Here is a 23,577-nt window from a genome sequence, read left to right on the forward strand (position 1 = left end):
GCCCTAAGACTGAGCCAAAACCCAGCTCCTAGAAATTGTATTTTTAAGATACAGTTACTGCATTGGGAAGAAAAAGTAGTGGGAATAATCTAAACAACAACAACCAAAAAAGAATCAAGACTAGAGGTCTAGAGATAGCTTTTGAAAATCAAAGGGAGGGGGTAGTGAGGAGGGAATAAAATTAGGTAGGTAATTTTGAAGGTAATAATAAAGAGACTGAGGTAATGCATTTCAGCTGGTTTCACTATATTTGCCTTCAAACAAAAGTGAGAATTACTAGTCCAGAGATGGTTTTAAGCAAGGGAAACTGTTAGAATTGGGGCAACCAGACACTTTAATTCCTTTGCTGCATAACCACCAAGTATAGGGATGTATTGATATCAGTATTTGAGATCAGAAACATAGCATTTAAGAAATATGGGGCATTTAAAAAGACAGTTTTTTTCTTTAATGAAACCATGGCTTTAGGCATGCTAGGAATGCACTCAATTACTCTGCCAAGTCCTTTTCTCTAAATAGCTAGTATTCTGATATGACAGATATTTTATGAAAATCTTTGAAAGTCTAAGAAGTTATATCAAACAAGTCTCATTTTGTAAACAGCAGACTCTTTAGGTTAATTTGTTGAATACCAAAGCTGTTATTTTTTGTATATATGCTAATGAATTTGAAATATAAAAGGTTTTTCATGTCTGATAATTCTTCTGCATTTCAGTTCACTTTTCCCCTTTGGATTACCATATATTAATATTTTATGATTATTAAAATTATTTATTAGATACAGTTCCTATGTCTTCTCAAATGAATGAATCAAGAAACTTTCAGTGGGTCAGACCAGAGGATATATTAAAAGAAGATACACCACTGTCCTCCATGGGTATGGAAAAATGATTATTTTAATAAGTGTATACCAAAGCTGATCATTTCTCAGAACTTTCCTCAATGCAAATGAATTATACTTTCCACTTGATGGTTATCACAACTTTGGACTTACTATATTGTAGGACAAATGGAGGAACAGGATACATACCTGTAATAAAGTTAATGAAATGATTGTGATAGGCTACATTAAACATACCTGCTGTTAAATTCTTTTCTTTATTTTATATATTTATGCCCCAAAGTTTCTCCTTTGCTCCTCTGATTAGATATCCCCATTCCCTCAATCAATCCGCACCTTTACTTGGCATGTGTGCATTCCCTATTATATTTGTGGTAATCGGAAATGTAATCTCACTTTTGAAAACTTAACTCTATGCTTAATTAAACTAATATTGGATGTTTTTCTTCAATATATTTGAATCATGCTGCTGTACTCAACAAAAACCAGCAAACACAGAAGTCCAAATGTTAAAATATTATTTATCAAAGCTAACCCTTGGAACTTGACTCCATGTCAATTCAGCAGGAAGGTGTGGGTGATTTTGTCATATTCATGTTTTGTGAATTGTGTATCCCCTTTGCTTTTCAGTATTCCAGAATTTCACACATCCTGTTGTGCAGGTAATTATAAACTTCTATGTTTGTCTTGAATTATTAACCGTGTATAGTATAAAATGTACAACACATATTTAATATCTACTTTCCAAACCCATACAGCCTATCTTAGACAGGAGGTATTTTCTTCAAAAGAATACAGTGGGGACAACAGAAGAAAGGATATGCAAATCAGGTAAAAAATATATATACATATACATACATACACACATACATACACATTCCAGTGTCTATATTGGCATACAAGTTTAAAATTGTATCTTTAAAGTCACAACAAAATGATTTCTAAAAAAATCTTTATCTCAGACATTTTTAAAATTAAATATCCCGGAATTCTTATACCTGTTAGGTGAATTATGAGGCTCTATTTTCCTCCAAAATTTTATAAAAACTTATTGCATAGCTGCCAATAATTTCCAAATCTTGGGAGATGAACATAAAAATATGTGTCTGAACCCAGAGATTAAGTATAGTGTGTGAAACAAGACCCAATCAAAATTTAATTTCAATTCTAATATAATACCCACTTTATTGAACAATTACATTGTACTTTATGCAGCTGTGGATTCTATGTCCTTCATCAGTTGTGATTATCTCTGTATTAAACCATACGTATTATTGTGTATTCTTTATATTATTCATTTTCTGTAAAACTAATAGAGTATTTTTAGGAAATTACTCTTTTATGATTTTTATTGACCCAGAGTTGTAAATTCAAAACTACTTACACAAACCACTTTATATATTCCCTCTTCATGCTTTTCTTTCTTTTTTTGTTTGCTTTTGTTTTAGTTTACTTTTCAATGGTGGGGACTGAACACAGATACTTTGGCATGCTAAGCAGTGGCTCTGCCACAAAGCTTTTTCTCTTATTCATTGGAAGGCTGGGTAAATCCAAGATTCAGGAAACTGACCCCCAAGCACTAAAATGAGTCCCTTAACATACAAAAATGAGAAATTCAAATATTACATGCTAAACCCGAAGAACTTAAACAGTTGGTGTGTTTTATTCTACATGCCATTTGAAACCTTGTGTAACAGTACAGAGCCTCTTATTCCAGAGACCCAGCTTTGTCCTTTATTACTTAATGGAACTTCATTCTACACTGGTCCCAGAAAATGATATATCCTCTATTTTTCATGGAACATTTTTTCCATTCTGGCCTACTTCCCTCTATTTGGCATTCCTGCCACCTTCTTATTCATTTCTGCTCATGCATATGCTCTCCACACTCATCCTATTGTCAGCATTTGGAGCCATCTAGCTACAACGCAAATGTGACTATGAACCTCTCTAGAAGATAAAAGGCCAGCTTTTAAAATTACCCAGAAATCTTTCATGCGTTCAGCCTAACACTTTATCCTTTCCCTTAATTTTACAGTCATCTTGATGGCTCCTCACCAATCCCTATATTTTCAGACAAATACTGACCCATTTAATGCTTCACTCTGTATCTAGCTGCAGCCTTTTAAGCTTTCCCCATTTTCTGCCTCTTACTGGTAACCTCATTCCTTTAGTCTCTGCTGAATCCTAGCTCTAGGAAAGCCATTATTCCTGGCACCTTTTTACTCTATTCTCATAGGGAACATAATAATTCTCGGTTCAAATAAACTGTTGATGCTAAGGTGATATAAAAGAGGTCTTCTCAAGTTCAGGAGCCAAAGGGCTAGACAGGGGAAGGAGTAATTTACAAGTCAACTGGTAGCTATCCAGTTGAACAGTGGCTGAAATGCTGAGACACCTCAAGGGGGTAAAAAGCAGTTTATGACAAGGAGATTGATAATCATGCAGGACTGAACAGACTAAGTCTTACAGAAGAACACATTTGTTTAGAGTAATGTAGGAAAATATTGCATATGCAAGATGTTCATTGATAACAGTAGAGTCTAAGTCACTGTGGAAATGACTATTGATGAATAGTTGTTTTTAAAAGTTACTGTTATGGGGAAGAGAATACCAAATTGTGTGTATCCCCACATTTCTTTAGTGTTCTTAAAATTTAATTCTGGCAAATTTTCATTCATCTTGAGTGGATATACCTTTGAGATATTCTGGTTTCTTAAACCTGGTGATACATAGTGTCTCCTCAGGTAGACTATTGAAGTTTTATACCACTAAAAACATTCCCTGAAAAAAAATTCTCTGCTGGGTACAGTGGATCACCTCTAAACACAGCTATTGGGAGACTGAGACAAGAGAATGGCAGTCTCAGGCCAAAACAAACACTTTAGAGAGACCCAGTTTCCAAAAATAAACAAATATACAACTCTGGCAGAGCTCTTGCCAATGTTGCAATGTTCTAGGTTTAAATCACTGAGTACACACAAGTATACCCCACCAATAAACAGTTAAAGAGGTAATAGCACCTAAAATTCAAGCTTATTATTACTTTTTATTTTTGGCAGACTATCATTCTCTCTAAATGTTCTAAGTTGTTTACGTAAATCTACATACATTTTTCAGCTGAACCACTTTGGTTCTCATCATCTGAAGAAGAGGAGGAAGGTCTTGATGACACCAAAAATAAGCAGCCACAGGTGTGTTCACTCAGATATATTTTTTAAAACTTCTGATTTCTTACTGTATTCCTTGTTTTAAGAAAGTCAATATGGACAAATTTGATTATCTTTCATAACAGTGGTTTGAAATCTAAAGATGATAATTTAATATTGAAACCTAATAGAATTTAACTGGTTATGAATCTGAAAATAGCATTAAAATTCAGGATAACATATAGATAAATATTATCCTTGTGATTCGGGCAGATTTTTTTTCTGAATATTATTTGGGTTTCTGTTTTTTTAACCCCTGAAAATGATGAAGAAGTTAAAATTAGTGGTTTTGGTAATAACCATTTTAATTGATGAACATATATAGTGGTGATGGTCATTGAGTACATTTATGGTAAAAGATGGTCCTTCCCAGTGGCTCAGTTTGTTACATTATAAACATGGAAAATCACACCCATCTCAGGTGCTCTGTGGGTATCACAGGCAGAGTGAGTGAAAAGACACACATACATGCAGATCCTAATCAAACAGTAATTTCAGACCAGTTTTTCTCATACACTCAAATGTGCATAGCTCACACACCCAGCCCATGGATGCCTGGTGAAATCCTTGAATTCATTTACTATTCTAAAAGCCAAAATTCTGGGTTTCATTTGGTCTGAGGCTCTATACGGTGCCTCTCCAGGTTTTCTTTTTTTCCATAGCTGCTCTTTTTTTATCCAGAATGCATACAGGAGCCAATATGACTCAAGCTCTGAAAAATAGTCAGGAAGTGCTGTACATTTTTGTGCTGCCATTTTTCTTCATTGGTGTACTTTTTAGTTCTCTCTCAGAGGAACATGTTGTTTACTCTACCCAGATCCTGTGTGTTGCTTTCTAACAGTACCATAGAAACATTTCTTCACCCTACTTTGTCATTTTATTAAACTGAATTTTCTCTCTGTGAAACACTTACTATAAGCTCTTTAGATCCTGTGAGACTCTGATGACCAAAATGAGGCAAGTCCAATAAAGTCTTATTCCTGCTCAACATCACATAATTCCAAATCTCTTTATCACACTGAGTCTCATAAGTCTGTTATTTAAAACATGTAATGCAACATAATATTAATTATATTTCTCAATAATGTTTAATTAAGTATTTAATGCATTCTCATCTTGTGGGGTTGTGATACATGGTTGTTTAAACTCTTAGAATACATGCATTTATGTTATTAAATTTTCAGGGAATACCTTTTCTATGATATCCATCCTGCTTTACCAAATCAGGAGCCATTGGAAGACAAGAGTTCAGCTTCATCTGAAGTACAAATTCTAGGTTTCCCTGTGGAAAATATGACTGTACTTATCTACATTTTAGTTAGCTGCTTTCAAGACCAAAATTTGGGTTGATGTCTAAAAGAGTGATAGTGAAGTTTTCATGTAGCTCATTGGGGTCCTTTATTTTGCAGGTATTTTCTGAGGGTGGTCCACACATGTGCATTTCTCACTCATCTGGAGAGAAACATTATATACCAAAAGAGAAAGCAGATGGACATGTCCATGGTAAGAACTACATACTCTACACAGTTCTTTGGACAGAATATTGATTTCTAACATGAGTGCTAATTTATTCTAATACTTGGAAAAATGAACCTAGTAAACAGGTAATAATGAAAAAGTAAGAAAGATAATGAGTTGTCTCTCTTAAGACCAAAGTCCAGCAGCAGGTTATAGTGGGAGTGTCCCTCTTAGTTTCTATACAAGATAGGCATAGATCATAGGGGAGTTGGAAATTGTGAAGTAGAGAGGATAAGGGTGAATACACATTGAGAAAGGCAGAGAGAGTGAGTGCAGCGAGTAAATGAAGGAAAAAGAAGCCATGAAGGCTGCTAAATTTCAGTCATGTACCAGAATAAAAAGACCACCTGTTCAAAATGTGGAAGGAAAGTGAGAGTTTCCAGTTGTGCAAATGACTCAAGGTGAGAATATTTTTTCTCACCACTCATTTCTGAGTTGTCATTAGAAAGCAATTGACATGTGAAGAACTGATCATGAAGAAAGGAAGGTTTTTTTCTGTTTAAGTGAAATGTTCATAAATCCATGTGTCTGGTCATAAATTTATGTAAAACAATATTGTAATTAAAACAAATAAAAAATAAAAATACCTATATCATAGACATTCTTGCCACTACCTGGGATGAAGCACAGATGGCAGACACAAAAGTATGGGAAGTGGAAAAATGTGCAAATTGTTATGGACTGACACCTAAATTCATAGGTTTTTAAAATATTCTTTGGACAATTTGGAAAGGAGAAGGGAGAATAGACACTGAGAAAAGCAGAGAGAATACAGTGAGTAAATGAAGGAGAAAGGACTTCTTCTCATCGTTCAGGTTTGGGAACATCATTGGGTGGAAAACTGGCTGTATTACTGTAAGGCATTTGAAGGCAGGGAAATGAGAAGCAGACTAAGTGCAGACCCAGACTCTCAGACTCTAATAGATCATCTGTGGCGATCCCTATTCAAAATGTATACTCTGACTTACCTGGCCTGCACATCTATGTTTTCTTTCATGTAAAGTGACTCCAATGATCACTATCTGCCGGCCACCATGTAAAGAGGCCAGGAGAGGATTTCCTTTTAGCAAAACTAAATGCAGAGCCACTGGAACATCAAATATAATAAAGTTATTACATACATCTAGTTTTTATTCTGATCTTGTCTCTTGGCAAGTGATAAGAACTCAAAGTATAGAATTTATATTTCTTAGGTCTAATCTTTAAATTGGGAATTAAGAAAGAGTGGTGGACTTGGGTTGTAGCTCAGTGGTAGAGTGCTTGCCTTGCATGCCTGAGGCACTGGGTTTATCCTCAGCAACACATATAAATAAATAAATAAATAGATAGATAGATAGATAGATAGATAAAATGAAGACATTGTGTCCATCCTCAACTAAAAAAAAAGTAAAGAAAAAGAAAGAGTGGGGATAATTCATTGACAAAATGGAAAATATAAAGAATCAAGACCAGAGATCAAGATGTTGCATTTGAAAAGTGCCTGGGAAGGAGAAATGTGGAAGAAACAAAATAAGTTAGCTGGGTAATCTTGGAGGGAATGAAGGGGAAACTGAGAGCTTGCAATTCAGGGGCTATCAGTATATCTATCTTTCACAATATGTGAGAGACTGTAACTTGTCCATCATTTGAATCATGAGGGGCTTGTAAGTTGGGGAAAGATTCCAGCCATGACCATCTTTTCTCCATACCTCTCAGACATACTGCTTGCTGTGGTTTAAATTGAGTCATTCTGAGGAGCAAAATTACATTTCAGAATCATTAGTGATTTTTAATGACAGCTCTACTCTTTCTCTTCTTTTCTCTCTTCCTTCCTTCCTTCCTTCCTTCCTTCCCTCCCTCCCTCTCTCCTTCCTTCCTTCCTTCCTTCCTTCCTTCCTTCCTTCTCCCTTACCTCCCTCTCTTTTTTCCTTACATAATTACTTTCTGTATTTCTTTCCTATTTGCCTGAAAATAAAATTTTGATCATGGGAATTCTAGAAATTCACTTCATTACTGACCTACATCCTCATCCTTCAAAAGCTAATTATAATTATATATTATATAGGCCTGGCCTTTTGTGAATACACTTAAAACACTGGCAAGTCACACCAAACCAAATTCATTTGCAAACAGAACTCTTTATACAGTTTACTCTTTGAATACCCAAAATCTTTGTCATATATGAGTGTGTTTGTGTGTGTAATAATATATTATTGTTATCAGATAAAGCTGTGCTCTTCCATTTCAACTTTCCCTTTAAATTTTTATGTCTCAAAAGTTTAAACCAATTAACCCTTATTTCTTAGATGTAGAAACTATCTGTTCTCACACAAGGGGATCATGAAAATCTAATCTGTTTAAACCAGAGAATACAGGAATAGAGGATGCACAAGAGGAACCAGCATCCCACCTGAATATAAGAAACAAATAATAGATGTCATAGCTTTCAGTGTCAAAATATGTATATCAACTGACTCCTTCAGATATCTTTGTTGAGAAATGAACCTAACATTTCCCTGGGATCTGAACACAACTTTGGCCTTACTAAGCAAAAATGAAAGGACAAAGGCAGTAAAAATATACATACTTAAAATTATAAAGATTAAATCTTTTCAATAGTATTTCAGTAAGATAGGTTCTATGGCTTGTTTTTGTTTTGACTTCACCTTTGCCATTGATGCTCTTAGGGACCTTCTTTGCTTCTCCACTAGAGGATTGTTGGATTCTCCATCAATCTGTATCTCTGCATTGGTATATGTTTCCTTGTCTGTTTTATTTATGGTCCTTGGACAAATAATCTCAGGTTTGTGAAATGAACAGCATGTTTCACAAAACTTATTCACAAAATTCCTTTAGTCACATGATTGTTGTCAGCCAAACCAGCCAGCACAGAAACCCAGGAGATAGCATAATTTTTAGCACAGCTGAACCATGGACCTCAGATGTATGTGGAGGCATCTGTAATGTATGAGTTGTTTTGTCCTCTTCAACTTTGCTTGATTATATACCCCTTTTGTTTTTCAGCCTCTAGGGATTCATCTGATTTCAGAAAGGTAATGAAATTTCTATATTTATTCTAAATTATTAACTTTGTAGTCAATGAAAAATACACTCTTTATGTACTATCTTCTTTCTAAGCGTACCGATCCCATCACAATAAAAAAGGCGCTTCCACGGAAAGGATTAGGCAAGGTGAAAGAAAAGACAGTCGAATTGGGTAAGTTTTACATTACAACACTCCAGGGAACACAATGTTAAAACACTTGAAATGCTACCAGTGTTCTCACATGTAAGGTGGTTTTCCCAAAGAGGTGGGAGGATTTTCCTCACAATGTCATCAGTAGTCATAGAAAATGATCTCTCCTCTGTTTCTGGGAATATCCCCTCAATTCTGAGTTGTTTCCCCTACATATCATACTATTACATTCTCCCTATTTCCAGCCTTTGGAGTGAACTAGCTACCATGCAAATGTCACCATAAGCATCTCTTTAGAATGTGAAAGGTCAACCTTCTGAAATTTCTTAGAAATATTTCCTGACATAAGCCAAGCCTCATTCTGTATCTTTATACCTTTCTTCTGCCTCAACTGTCCTCTGGCATTAGGCCTCACCTATCCCTTTATTCTGAGACAAATCCTGACCTATTTCATACTTTTCTCTGTGTGGGCCTACAGAATTTCATGCTCTCGCCATCTCCTGCTCTCTGGCTACTCACCTCTCACCTGTCTTTTTGAGGGGTGAGTAGCCAGAAAAAACACCATCCCTGGGGGCACATTTTCTCTTCCTTCTTAGGTCATTTTCTCTGACACTTCAGCTGGTCACATTAGCTTCCAGACACATAGGTTCCCCTTTGCCCTTCTCACTGGAGTCACATGGATATAGTCTAGCCTGCACCAGTTTTTTCTACCTTCCATGAGGCACAACCTAGGTCCCTTGATAGGCACTTCCAGGATCCTCATGTGTGTGTGTGCGTGTGTGTGTGTGTGTGTGTGTGTGTGTGTGTGTGTGTGTTGTTTAGAGGAACTGAATCAAAGAAATTACTGTTGCACTCTTTCCGAGGATGGCTATGGCTTCAGCACTCCCATCACTCATTGAGAGAAGAGCATGCTTTTTAAGCACCAGTGCATAGTGCACCTTTTGGTCAGATCAGTTAAGGCAATATTTTTGATCTCAGGTTTCTCCTTAGCAGGGCACATCATGGTACAACTTAGAATGCAACTTCCTCTTCTCTCTCCCCCTTTGTCTGAGGCAGATCTGCATGCAGGTTGTAGGCTTTTTTTGTTTATGGTACACATTTTACTGAATCTCAGGACTTTTTCAGTGTTCAGAAATTTTAGGGATTTGAATAAAATCCCTCTTTCACTCACTTTGCTGAGAAGCTCTTCACCAACTCTTTGGTCTCCATGCAATAGTGCAGCTTAGAATGCAGCTTACTCTATACTAACATTTTCCCAGAATCAGCCCTTCTTTCCATGTGTATTTTCAAGCTTGTTTCTGAGCAAATTTCATTGATCTTGAGTAGACAAATCTTGGCAATATGGTTTGCACTGAACCTTGTATCCTGTATGTCTCTATAAGATGTGTGTTGAGGATTTGGATCAAGAAAAAATACTCCCTGAGAACTCAATGTTTGTTGGGTGCAAATGGGTACATCTTTATTCACAACTACTTGGAAGTCGAAGCCTTGAAGGATGGCTGTATTCAGTCCACTCAGAGGACTCCAGTTGCCAATTAAAGTGTCCATGGGATAGAACTAAATGTTAGAGTATTTGACAAGAATGCATAAGTTTGTGGGTCCACTCCCAAGGTGTATACACAAAGAAAGAAAAAGAAAAAAGAAAAACTGTGGAAAGTTGAAACCAGTAATTATTTACCAAACATTAAACTTAATTGGAAATCACATTTGGGAATATTAAGTTGTTTTGGTGTTACAATCATCCTTTTCTATTTGGATTGATGTTCACACTTTCTAATGCAGTTCTAAGGAATGTGAGTAAATGTATTCATTTATCAGCAGAGACCCATTTTGACATGACTTCAGAAGAAGAGCACAAAAGTTCTGATGACGCTCAATGCACCCAGTCTCAGGTTTGTCAACATATAAAGCATTTCTTCCTGTTCCTTCTTGTTTTTCTTTCTTGAGGAAAGTAAAGGAGGCCAAATGAAAATACCTTTTAAATAGTCTTTTGGAATCCAGGCATTATATATTACTAATTACATCTAAAACCACTCTGAACTGGTTAGAATCTGAAAATAGCATTAGTAGTCCTGTCAACTTATAGCTAAATTTACTATGTAATGGAGGCAAAAAAATTCTAAATGTTGCTTGTGCTTCCACTTGCATAAACATTTTGAAAAATAAAAAGTTGAGATTAAATTTGAGACTGACGAATAACCACCTGGGTTATGAATGGTAATAATGGTCACTGACTGCATTCATGTGAAAGGGTGATGTTGTCAAAGGCTCAAAATACTAGTGAAAATCAGTAGTTATTTGCTACAAGTTGAAATATATATATATTTATAAACTTTAAATCCTGGTTAATGTTTATTTGTTATTTTTTGTTTATTTTTTATTGATTTTTTAAAAAATAAATGACAGCAGAATGCATTATAATTCTTTTTTTAAAAAAAAAGAGAGTGAGAGAGGAGAGAGAGAGAGAGAGAGAGAATTTTTAATATTTATTTTTTAGTTCTCAGCGGACACAACATCTTTGTTGGTATGTGGTGCTGAGGATCGAACCCGGGCCGCACGCATGCCAGGCGAGCACGCTACCGCTTGAGCCACATCCCCAGCCCTGCATTATAATTCTTATTACACATATATAGCACATTTTTTATATCTCTGTTTGTGTATAAAGTATGTTGACGCAATTTCTGTCTTCTTACATGTATTAAACAATTTTTCTGTGGTGACCTTTTCATTTTATTTCTCATCCTTGCAGAAAATTCAGTCAATATGTTGAATAATTTTATCAAAATGTCTTAGTATATTAAAGAAATGTATTTGTGTGCATTAATGGGGGGATGATGGAATTTAGAGATGCTATCTCATCTTTTTTCTCACATTGCCAACATTCCTGGTGTGAGATTTAGCACACATCTAGATTTATTTTATTTGGCTGGCATATGTAGGTCCTTGGGTTTACAGCTTTCCCTTTGGGGTGTATCCTGGGCAGGAGCCATATCTCAGTGTCAAATCCCCAACTGAACACCTAAGTCTCATATTTTCAAACAAAAACTTTGTTAGTTCATTGTTTAAAAAGTGTAATCCTATTTAATATGAAACATACTCCTCAAAATTCTTTAAAATAAGACTTGAAAGCCTTCTCACATTTGATGGTGAATGCAAAGTCGGATGAGTTACAATGAATATCATTCCTCCCGTCCTTTGGGGTGTATACACCTTTGTTAGCATGTTGTCAAGGAATGCCTTTTCTATGACATCCTCCCTGCTTTTACCAAATCAGGAGCCATTGGAAGATAAGTGTTCAGCTTCATCTGGAGCACAATGCTAAGACACGCTATGGAAAGTATGACTGCTCAGTCTGCAGTTATCTACATGTTAGTTAGCTGCTTTCAAGACCAAAATTTGGGTGATGTCTAAAAGAGTGATGGTGAAGTCGTCATGCAGCTCATTGGGGTCCTTTATTTTGCAGGTATTTTCTGAGGATTCTCCACAGATGTGTGTTTCTCACTCATCTGGAGAGAAACATCATAAAGCAAAAGAGAAAGAAGATGGACATGTCCATGGTAAGAACAACATATTCTACACAGTTCTTTTGGATAGAATATTTATTTATAATATGAGTGCTGATATATTCTAATACTTGGAGAAATGAACCTAGCAAACAGGGAATAAAGAAAAAGCAAGAAAGATAAAGAGTTGTCTCTCTCAAGACCAAAGTCCAGCAGCAGGTTATAGTGGGAGTGTCCCTCTTAGTTTCTATACAAGACAGGCATAGATCATAGGGGAGTTGGAAATTGTGAAGTAGAGAGGATAAGGGTGAATACACATTGAGAAAGGCAGAGAGAGTGAGTGCAGCGAGTAAATGAAGGAAAAAGAAGCCATGAAGGCTGCTAAATTTCAGTCATGTACCAGAATAAAAAGACCACCTGTTCAAAATGTGGAAGGAAAGTGAGAGTTTCCAGTTGTGCAAATGACTCAAGGTGAGAATATTTTTTCTCACCACTCATTTCTGAGTTGTCATTAGAAAGCAATTGACATGTGAAGAACTGATCATGAAGAAAGGAAGGTTTTTTTCTGTTTAAGTGAAATGTTCATAAATCCATGTGTCTGGTCATAAATTTATGTAAAACAATATTGTAATTAAAACAAATAAAAAATAAAAATACCTATATCATAGACATTCTTGCCACTACCTGGGATGAAGCACAGATGGCAGACACAAAAGTATGGGAAGTGGAAAAATGTGCAAATTGTTATGGACTGACACCTAAATTCATAGGTTTTTAAAATATTCTTTGGACAATTTGGAAAGGAGAAGGGAGAATAGACACTGAGAAAAGCAGAGAGAATACAGTGAGTAAATGAAGGAGAAAGGACTTCTTCTCATCGTTCAGGTTTGGGAACATCATTGGGTGGAAAACTGGCTGTATTACTGTAAGGCATTTGAAGGCAGGGAAATGAGAAGCAGACTAAGTGCAGACCCAGACTCTCAGACTCTAATAGATCATCTGTGGCGATCCCTATTCAAAATGTATACTCTGACTTACCTGGCCTGCACATCTATGTTTTCTTTCATGTAAAGTGACTCCAATGATCACTATCTGCCGGCCACCATGTAAAGAGGCCAGGAGAGGATTTCCTTTTAGCAAAACTAAATGCAGAGCCACTGGAACATCAAATATAATAAAGTTATTACATACATCTAGTTTTTATTCTGATCTTGTCTCTTGGCAAGTGATAAGAACTCAAAGTATAGAATTTATATTTCTTAGGTCTAATCTTTAAATTGGGAATTAAGAAAGAGTGGTGGACTTGGGTTGTAGCTCAGTGGTAGAGTGCTTGCCTTGCATGCCTGAGGCACTGGGTTTATCCTCAGCAACACATATAAATAAATAAATAAATAGATAGATAGATAGATAGATAGATAAAATGAAGACATTGTGTCCATCCTCAACTAAAAAAAAAGTAAAGAAAAAGAAAGAGTGGGGATAATTCATTGACAAAATGGAAAATATAAAGAATCAAGACCAGAGATCAAGATGTTGCATTTGAAAAGTGCCTGGGAAGGAGAAATGTGGAAGAAACAAAATAAGTTAGCTGGGTAATCTTGGAGGGAATGAAGGGGAAACTGAGAGCTTGCAATTCAGGGGCTATCAGTATATCTATCTTTCACAATATGTGAGAGACTGTAACTTGTCCATCATTTGAATCATGAGGGGCTTGTAAGTTGGGGAAAGATTCCAGCCATGACCATCTTTTCTCCATACCTCTCAGACATACTGCTTGCTGTGGTTTAAATTGAGTCATTCTGAGGAGCAAAATTACATTTCAGAATCATTAGTGATTTTTAATGACAGCTCTACTCTTTCTCTTCTTTTCTCTCTTCCTTCCTTCCTTCCTTCCTTCCTTCCCTCCCTCCCTCTCTCCTTCCTTCCTTCCTTCCTTCCTTCCTTCCTTCCTTCTCCCTTACCTCCCTCTCTTTTTTCCTTACATAATTACTTTCTGTATTTCTTTCCTATTTGCCTGAAAATAAAATTTTGATCATGGGAATTCTAGAAATTCACTTCATTACTGAGGTACATCCTCATCCTTCAAAAGCTAATTATAATTATATATTATATAGGCCTGGCCTTTTGTGAATACACTTAAAACACTGGCAAGTCACACCAAACCAAATTCATTTGCAAACAGAACTCTTTATACAGTTTACTCTTTGAATACCCAAAATCTTTGTCATATATGAGTGTGTTTGTGTGTGTAATAATATATTATTGTTATCAGATAAAGCTGTGCTCTTCCATTTCAACTTTCCCTTTAAATTTTTATGTCTCAAAAGTTTAAACCAATTAACCCTTATTTCTTAGATGTAGAAACTATCTGTTCTCACACAAGGGGATCATGAAAATCTAATCTGTTTAAACCAGAGAATACAGGAATAGAGGATGCACAAGAGGAACCAGCATCCCACCTGAATATAAGAAACAAATAATAGATGTCATAGCTTTCAGTGTCAAAATATGTATATCAACTGACTCCTTCAGATATCTTTGTTGAGAAATGAACCTAACATTTCCCTGGGATCTGAACACAACTTTGGCCTTACTAAGCAAAAATGAAAGGACAAAGGCAGTAAAAATATACATACTTAAAATTATAAAGATTAAATCTTTTCAATAGTATTTCAGTAAGATAGGTTCTATGGCTTGTTTTTGTTTTGACTTCACCTTTGCCATTGATGCTCTTAGGGACCTTCTTTGCTTCTCCACTAGAGGATTGTTGGATTCTCCATCAATCTGTATCTCTGCATTGGTATATGTTTCCTTGTCTGTTTTATTTATGGTCCTTGGACAAATAATCTCAGGTTTGTGAAATGAACAGCATGTTTCACAAAACTTATTCACAAAATTCCTTTAGTCACATGATTGTTGTCAGCCAAACCAGCCAGCACAGAAACCCAGGAGATAGCATAATTTTTAGCACAGCTGAACCATGGACCTCAGATGTATGTGGAGGCATCTGTAATGTATGAGTTGTTTTGTCCTCTTCAACTTTGCTTGATTATATACCCCTTTTGTTTTTCAGCCTCTAGGGATTCATCTGATTTCAGAAAGGTAATGAAATTTCTATATTTATTCTAAATTATTAACTTTGTAGTCAATGAAAAATACACTCTTTATGTACTATCTTCTTTCTAAGCGTACCGATCCCATCACAATAAAAAAGGCGCTTCCACGGAAAGGATTAGGCAAGGTGAAAGAAAAGACAGTCGAATTGGGTAAGTTTTACATTACAACACTCCAGGGAACACAATGTTAAAACACTTGAAATGCTACCAGTGTTCTCACATGTAAGGTGGTTTTCCCAAAGAGGTGGGAGGATTTTCCTCACAATGTCATCAGTAGTCATAGAAAATGATCTCTCCTCTGTTTCTGGGAATATCCCCTCAATTCTGAGTTGTTTCCCCTACATATCATACTATTACATTCTCCCTATTTCCAGCCTTTGGAGTGAACTAGCTACCATGCAAATGTCACCATAAGCATCTCTTTAGAATGTGAAAGGTCAACCTTCTGAAATTTCTTAGAAATATTTCCTGACATAAGCCAAGCCTCATTCTGTATCTTTATACCTTTCTTCTGCCTCAACTGTCCTCTGGCATTAGGCCTCACCTATCCCTTTATTCTGAGACAAATCCTGACCTATTTCATACTTTTCTCTGTGTGGGCCTACAGAATTTCATGCTCTCGCCATCTCCTGCTCTCTGGCTACTCACCTCTCACCTGTCTTTTTGAGGGGTGAGTAGCCAGAAAAAACACCATCCCTGGGGGCACATTTTCTCTTCCTTCTTAGGTCATTTTCTCTGACACTTCAGCTGGTCACATTAGCTTCCAGACACATAGGTTCCCCTTTGCCCTTCTCACTGGAGTCACATGGATATAGTCTAGCCTGCACCAGTTTTTTCTACCTTCCATGAGGCACAACCTAGGTCCCTTGATAGGCACTTCCAGGATCCTCATGTGTGTGTGTGCGTGTGTGTGTGTGTGTGTGTGTGTGTGTGTGTGTGTGTGTTGTTTAGAGGAACTGAATCAAAGAAATTACTGTTGCACTCTTTCCGAGGATGGCTATGGCTTCAGCACTCCCATCACTCATTGAGAGAAGAGCATGCTTTTTAAGCACCAGTGCATAGTGCACCTTTTGGTCAGATCAGTTAAGGCAATATTTTTGATCTCAGGTTTCTCCTTAGCAGGGCACATCATGGTACAACTTAGAATGCAACTTCCTCTTCTCTCTCCCCCTTTGTCTGAGGCAGATCTGCATGCAGGTTGTAGGCTTTTTTTGTTTATGGTACACATTTTACTGAATCTCAGGACTTTTTCAGTGTTCAGAAATTTTAGGGATTTGAATAAAATCCCTCTTTCACTCACTTTGCTGAGAAGCTCTTCACCAACTCTTTGGTCTCCATGCAATAGTGCAGCTTAGAATGCAGCTTACTCTATACTAACATTTTCCCAGAATCAGCCCTTCTTTCCATGTGTATTTTCAAGCTTGTTTCTGAGCAAATTTCATTGATCTTGAGTAGACAAATCTTGGCAATATGGTTTGCACTGAACCTTGTATCCTGTATGTCTCTATAAGATGTGTGTTGAGGATTTGGATCAAGAAAAAATACTCCCTGAGAACTCAATGTTTGTTGGGTGCAAATGGGTACATCTTTATTCACAACTACTTGGAAGTCGAAGCCTTGAAGGATGGCTGTATTCAGTCCACTCAGAGGACTCCAGTTGCCAATTAAAGTGTCCATGGGATAGAACTAAATGTTAGAGTATTTGACAAGAATGCATAAGTTTGTGGGTCCACTCCCAAGGTGTATACACAAAGAAAGAAAAAGAAAAAAGAAAAACTGTGGAAAGTTGAAACCAGTAATTATTTACCAAACATTAAACTTAATTGGAAATCACATTTGGGAATATTAAGTTGTTTTGGTGTTACAATCATCCTTTTCTATTTGGATTGATGTTCACACTTTCTAATGCAGTTCTAAGGAATGTGAGTAAATGTATTCATTTATCAGCAGAGACCCATTTTGACATGACTTCAGAAGAAGAGCACAAAAGTTCTGATGACGCTCAATGCACCCAGTCTCAGGTTTGTCAACATATAAAGCATTTCTTCCTGTTCCTTCTTGTTTTTCTTTCTTGAGGAAAGTAAAGGAGGCCAAATGAAAATACCTTTTAAATAGTCTTTTGGAATCCAGGCATTATATATTACTAATTACATCTAAAACCACTCTGAACTGGTTAGAATCTGAAAATAGCATTAGTAGTCCTGTCAACTTATAGCTAAATTTACTATGTAATGGAGGCAAAAAAATTCTAAATGTTGCTTGTGCTTCCACTTGCATAAACATTTTGAAAAATAAAAAGTTGAGATTAAATTTGAGACTGACGAATAACCACCTGGGTTATGAATGGTAATAATGGTCACTGACTGCATTCATGTGAAAGGGTGATGTTGTCAAAGGCTCAAAATACTAGTGAAAATCAGTAGTTATTTGCTACAAGTTGAAATATATATATATTTATAAACTTTAAATCCTGGTTAATGTTTATTTGTTATTTTTTGTTTATTTTTTATTGATTTTTTAAAAAATAAATGACAGCAGAATGCATTATAATTCTTTTTTTAAAAAAAAAGAGAGTGAGAGAGGAGAGAGAGAGAGAGAGAGAGAATTTTTAATATTTATTTTTTAGTTCTCAGCGGACACAACATCTTTGTTGGTATGTGGTGCTGAGGATCGAACCCGGGCCGCACGCATGCCAGGCGAGCACGCTACCGCTTGAGCCACATCCCCAGCCCTGCATTATAATTCTTATTACACATATATAGCACATTTTTTATATCTCTGTTTGTGTATAAAGTATGTTGACGCAATTTCTGTCTTCTTACATGTATTAAACAATTTTTCTGTGGTGACCTTTTCATTTTATTTCTCATCCTTGCAGAAAATTCAGTCAATATGTTGAATAATTTTATCAAAATGTCTTAGTATATTAAAGAAATGTATTTGTGTGCATTAATGGGGGGATGATGGAATTTAGAGATGCTATCTCATCTTTTTTCTCACATTGCCAACATTCCTGGTGTGAGATTTAGCACACATCTAGATTTATTTTATTTGGCTGGCATATGTAGGTCCTTGGGTTTACAGCTTTCCCTTTGGGGTGTATCCTGGGCAGGAGCCATATCTCAGTGTCAAATCCCCAACTGAACACCTAAGTCTCATATTTTCAAACAAAAACTTTGTTAGTTCATTGTTTAAAAAGTGTAATCCTATTTAATATGAAACATACTCCTCAAAATTCTTTAAAATAAGACTTGAAAGCCTTCTCACATTTGATGGTGAATGCAAAGTCGGATGAGTTACAATGAATATCATTCCTCCCGTCCTTTGGGGTGTATACACCTTTGTTAGCATGTTGTCAAGGAATGCCTTTTCTATGACATCCACCCTGCTTTTACCAAATCAGGAGCCATTGGAAGATAAGTGTTCAGCTTCATCTGGAGCACAATGCTAAGACACGCTATGGAAAGTATGACTGCTCAGTCTGCAGTTATCTACATGTTAGTTAGCTGCTTTCAAGACCAAAATTTGGGTGATGTCTAAAAGAGTGATGGTGAAGTCTTCATGCAGCTCATTGGGGTCCTTTATTTTGCAGGTATTTTCTGAGGATTCTCCACAGATGTGTGTTTCTCACTCATCTGGAGAGAAACATCATAAAGCAAAAGAGAAAGACGATGGACATGTCCATGGTAAGAACAACATATTCTACACAGTTCTTTTGGATAGAATATTTATTTATAACATGAGTGCTGATATATTCTAATAGTTGGAGAAATGAACCTAGTAAACAGGGAATAAAGAAAAAGCAAGAAAGATAAAGAGTTGTCTCTCTCAAGACCAAAGTCCAGCAGCAGGTTATAGTGGGAGTGTCCCTCTTAGTTTCTGTTCAAGACAAGTATAGACCACAGGGGAGTTGGAAAACTTGAATTTTTATGTTGGAAAGAATAATGTTCTTCACATTCTACCTGATTTCTGTTCATTTCTCAGTGTATTTTTATTTTCCTTAGGGAATCTTTTCTAAAGATCAGATCTATGTATTAGATCACAAACCTTCTTTCTAATATCATCTGTCTAAAATTATAATGATCTTTTTTGTGTCTGTCTTCTCCATTAGATTTTAAGCTAAAGAACAATAGGGGTCTAATCTCATCTGCTATAATCTTCAGAGTTCAGCATATTGTGTCATGTGTTTTATGCACTCATTGTTTTAGTATATAAATAATGCATGTGAAATATACAGCATTCATATATTTAAATTAGTCACATATTTTATTTCTATCTTCTTTTTTCTAACAGATTCTGTTAGCCTTTCGAAAATCCAGAAAGCAGTTCTATCACTTCAAAGAATAATAAAAAGCAAAAAAAGTCACTGCACACAGTGTTCACTACATTTTGAAAAAAATGCACAACTGGAAAATGAGATTCATGAGCTAAAAAAGAGTGTATCAGAGTTTAAGCAAGAAAATATAGAATTGAAACAACAACTCCACAATTTGAGGTATTATTTCCTAGGTTGAAAGAAGGAGTGGAGTCTTTTCCTTTAATCCAGTAAAATAAGAAAGGACAAAAATTTTTTTAACTACTGCCTCATCTGTTAGCACTTTGCAAAGGAGAAAACGTGAATAAATTATAAAATAATTACAAATATGATAGCATATTATTAAATATGATTACTTCTAAAAACTAAGTTCATATTTTTCCCCATCACAATTTTAATGTCTCTATGGAACCCCATCTGCTAGTAATCTATTTATTTAACAAGCATAATTTGGGATTGTTATTTGTTTATATTTTTAACTTTTTATTACAATTAATATTTCAAGAAATATCATTTATAAAAAAATCATTTCCTACTCAGATACCATAGCATGTGCCTATAATTCCAGCAGCTTGGGAGACAAAGATAGGAGGATCAAAAGTTCGAAGTATTTCTCATTAACATGGGCAGCAATGTCCTAAGCAAATTAATGAGACCCTGTCTCCAACAACAACAACAACAACAACAACAAAAGAAAGTAATGAAAAAGACCTTGGGATGTAACTAAGGGATTTAGCTTCTGGAGGTTCAATCTCTGGTACCAAATTTGGGGATGAGAAGAAAAGAAAAAAAATAACTTTCTATATTTCTGTTTAGTTTTGAAAAAAATTTCAATATGGAGTTATTTGGTTAAAGTTGGGAAACTTTAAAAAGATGACAGGATTTTTAAATTTCTCTCAAGAAAGTTTGTATTCCACCAGCGAGGCATTTTTCACTGCCCTGAAACATGTTATACATTTATAGTTTTTAGGTTGATTTTGGGGATCAAACTCAGGGTTTTGTGTTACTAGTGTGATGTGCTAGTGCTGAGCTAGATACTAGGCTACACTTCTAACATTAACATTCATTAATAAATGAAATGAAAACAGATTATTTTTTTATTCAAATTCATTCTCATTCATAAATTTGTTCATATTTCTGTATTGAAAGGACATATACTTTTTATGTTTTTTAGGTATACATGACAGTAGACTATACGTTGACATAAATTTATTTTTGTTATGTCTTATATTCCATTGTGTGTGTGCACACACACATATTTTTTTTATCCCTTCATCTGTTGAAGAACATTACTCTTCATTATTGTCTTAAATATTAGGTCCCATCTTGTTCAAAAATGGATTTTGAGTTTTTTGTAAAATACATAATGATCAAAAAGGTAAGTTGAGAGTGTTACCATAAAAGAAACATAAAAAGCATAATAACAGGTATTAGATTATTTATTCCAGTTCGGAGTTATAGTAATACAAAAGATACATATTTTTTATATCTTTATTTTATTTATATATGGTGCTAAGGATCAAACCCAGCACCTTACTCATGCTAGGCAAACACTCTACCACTGTGCTACAGCCCCAGCCCCAAAAGACACATATTGAAAAAAGAATGTCTGAATATGCTGTTACATTGTAAGCCAATTATAGGTATGTCTGACATATTTTATGAAGATAAATGATATTACTACTGAATTCATAAGTTTGTATATAAACAATGACTTTAAAACTTATTTGACATGAAATTATCTTTTTAACTGGGGAGGACCTATGATTGTGCAAAAAAAATTACCTTAAACTTGTCAATTTACCAAATCATTTCTAATTTACTTTTCCGTGGTATCTAAAAGATTTGCTAGTAACAGAAACTTATCAAATAACAAAACAATCTTTTATTATTGACTTTCAATTATGTATGTTTTACACAATATTAAAGGAGAAATTTAAAATGTTAAACTAGAAAAGCTTCAGAGAACATAAAATTTTTATTAAGATACTAAATCAGCATACAAAGAGCCAGAACATAAAAAGACATTTTTGGTTTTTGGCAAAAATCAATTAAAAGGCATCCATATTACCTTCAGATATACCTTAAAAGAAGATGAGGTGAAGAGAAAAAATGATGATATGTTACATGAAAAAAATAAGAACCCACTAAAAGAAAAAGAAACAGAATTTAACAAAGAGGATCAAGTGAGAAAGCAAGCTGAAATCTCTGTTTGTACAATAGATACAGAATTGGAGACTGCAAGAAATCATTTTAATCAGGTAAATGAACGTTCAGTAAAGTTTCAAATTTTTACTGTATTTCATTTGAATTATTTATAAAATCCCTTTAACTTATTTATGTGGCCATGTTTCACTTAATGATGGCAATGTGGTCTGAGGAATGTGCTGTTTGGCAATTTCACCAACATGCAGTCATCATGTGTGTGTACTTCTACACACTTCAGACATCTCCCACAATGTCAGGAAACACAGACTTATAGGACCTCCATTTATATGCAGTCTGCTGTTTCCCAAAGCATGGGTATGTGGGGTGTGAACTACTATTTTGATTTAAAACACAATGTTCATTATTTGGCAATAAAAAAAATTTAAAAAAGATCTAACAAACCAGAAAAAAATACCACAATGTTATCTGACTCTTAAATTAAATGATGATATTTATGACAAAACTAGTTACAGCAAAACTTTGCATCTGGTAGTTGTTCAGCATTTGTTTTCTGAATGAAGAAGTTTAGTTTAATCACTGACATAAATATAAATTTAGGTGTTTTATGTTAAAATACAAACTAAATATCTATGCACCTATTTAAATCATTTTTTAAAAAAAATGTTTGACAATTACATTTCTGTCTGCATTTAAGAAATGTTTTTTTTTTAATTTTTAAATTTTTTTAAAGATAGATAGAATTTTAATATTTATTTTTTAGTTTTCGGCGGACGCAACATCTTTGTTTGTATGTGGTGCTGAGGATTGAACCTGGGCTGCATGCATGCCAGGCGAGCGCACTACCACTTGAGCCACATCCCCACCCCAAGAAATGTTTTCACTCACCCAAATTTATCTGTCATTTGTGCAAGTGAAATGTAAGACATTTACTCATAAAGAATAAATCTATCTTTTGGAATTATTTTTTAATCTTGAAGGTCCCACTCTTAAATTAATCTTTTAGACTTCTGTCACCTGCTGATATACAGCCAAAACCTTGCTGAAATAAATTTGTAGATTTTAGCAGAACAAAATGAAACCTACAATTTCCATGAGACCATAATGCCAGAATTTACAATATGAAATTTCAGTAACACATTTTTTTGCAAACAAAAAGGAAATGTTTCCTGAATTATTTTCTTCTGTTTTCAAATGATTGAGAGAGAGAGAGAGAGAGTGTGTGTGTAATATAGTTAAACAGTAAATCTATTAATTATGGGAAAGTATAGAGGGTTTTAAATCCATATATTTATAACCATAATGTACATATTTTGGAGGTGAGGGGTGCAATTTTTGTCCCATTGAATTAAGTAATGTTCTTAATTCAACTGTATTTCTCCGCAGCAGTTCCATGATGACTTTCAGAGTAGCCTTATAAAGAGAAAAGACTTTTAATATTTTCCAGAGGAATAGTTGATTTTTCTATGATCTCAAAACCCTTGCTTCTAATAGTAGATCTTCTAGTTTGGGGAAGTGACTTTGCTCTCTTGTTGTATTAATGTGCATTACTACTTCCACTGTTAAGTAAGGAGGAAAAGTGGGGCCAGCAAATACTCTGGTTTTGTAAATCATTTTCTCACTTTTAAGAAGAGAAACAAACACTTTGCTTCAAGTAATCTCCTACTTCAGTACAAAACACCTTTGGAAAAAATGGCATACCATAATATGTTCTTAGAAATAAATTACTGGTAA

General features: G+C 35.1%; 1 protein-coding gene across 3 annotated transcripts in view; it reads left to right on the forward strand.

Moving 5' to 3' along the window:
- Window positions 1-23,577, forward strand: part of LOC120885466 (ankyrin repeat domain-containing protein 26-like) — a 46,709-nt gene that overhangs the window by 6,736 nt on the left and 16,396 nt on the right. The window contains exons 3-17 of one of the 3 annotated variants that reach the window (XM_078035586.1): window positions 779-877; window positions 1,472-1,503; window positions 1,600-1,672; window positions 3,962-4,035; window positions 5,460-5,553; window positions 8,572-8,600; window positions 8,686-8,764; window positions 10,562-10,635; window positions 12,207-12,300; window positions 15,320-15,348; window positions 15,434-15,512; window positions 17,310-17,383; window positions 18,955-19,048; window positions 19,656-19,857; window positions 21,755-21,938. In XM_078035586.1, the coding sequence (XP_077891712.1) occupies window positions 779-877; window positions 1,472-1,503; window positions 1,600-1,672; window positions 3,962-4,035; window positions 5,460-5,553; window positions 8,572-8,600; window positions 8,686-8,764; window positions 10,562-10,635; window positions 12,207-12,300; window positions 15,320-15,348; window positions 15,434-15,512; window positions 17,310-17,383; window positions 18,955-19,048; window positions 19,656-19,857; window positions 21,755-21,938 (1,310 nt within the window). The remainder of the gene's footprint in view (window positions 1-778; window positions 878-1,471; window positions 1,504-1,599; window positions 1,673-3,961; window positions 4,036-5,459; window positions 5,554-8,571; window positions 8,601-8,685; window positions 8,765-10,561; window positions 10,636-12,206; window positions 12,301-15,319; window positions 15,349-15,433; window positions 15,513-17,309; window positions 17,384-18,954; window positions 19,049-19,655; window positions 19,858-21,754; window positions 21,939-23,577) is intronic. The other 2 variants (XM_078035587.1, XM_078035588.1) reach the window with 2 other exon arrangements.

Source organism: Ictidomys tridecemlineatus, assembly GCF_052094955.1.
Source record: "Ictidomys tridecemlineatus isolate mIctTri1 chromosome 1 unlocalized genomic scaffold, mIctTri1.hap1 SUPER_1_unloc_3, whole genome shotgun sequence".
NCBI classification, from domain to species: Eukaryota; Metazoa; Chordata; class Mammalia; order Rodentia; family Sciuridae; genus Ictidomys; species Ictidomys tridecemlineatus.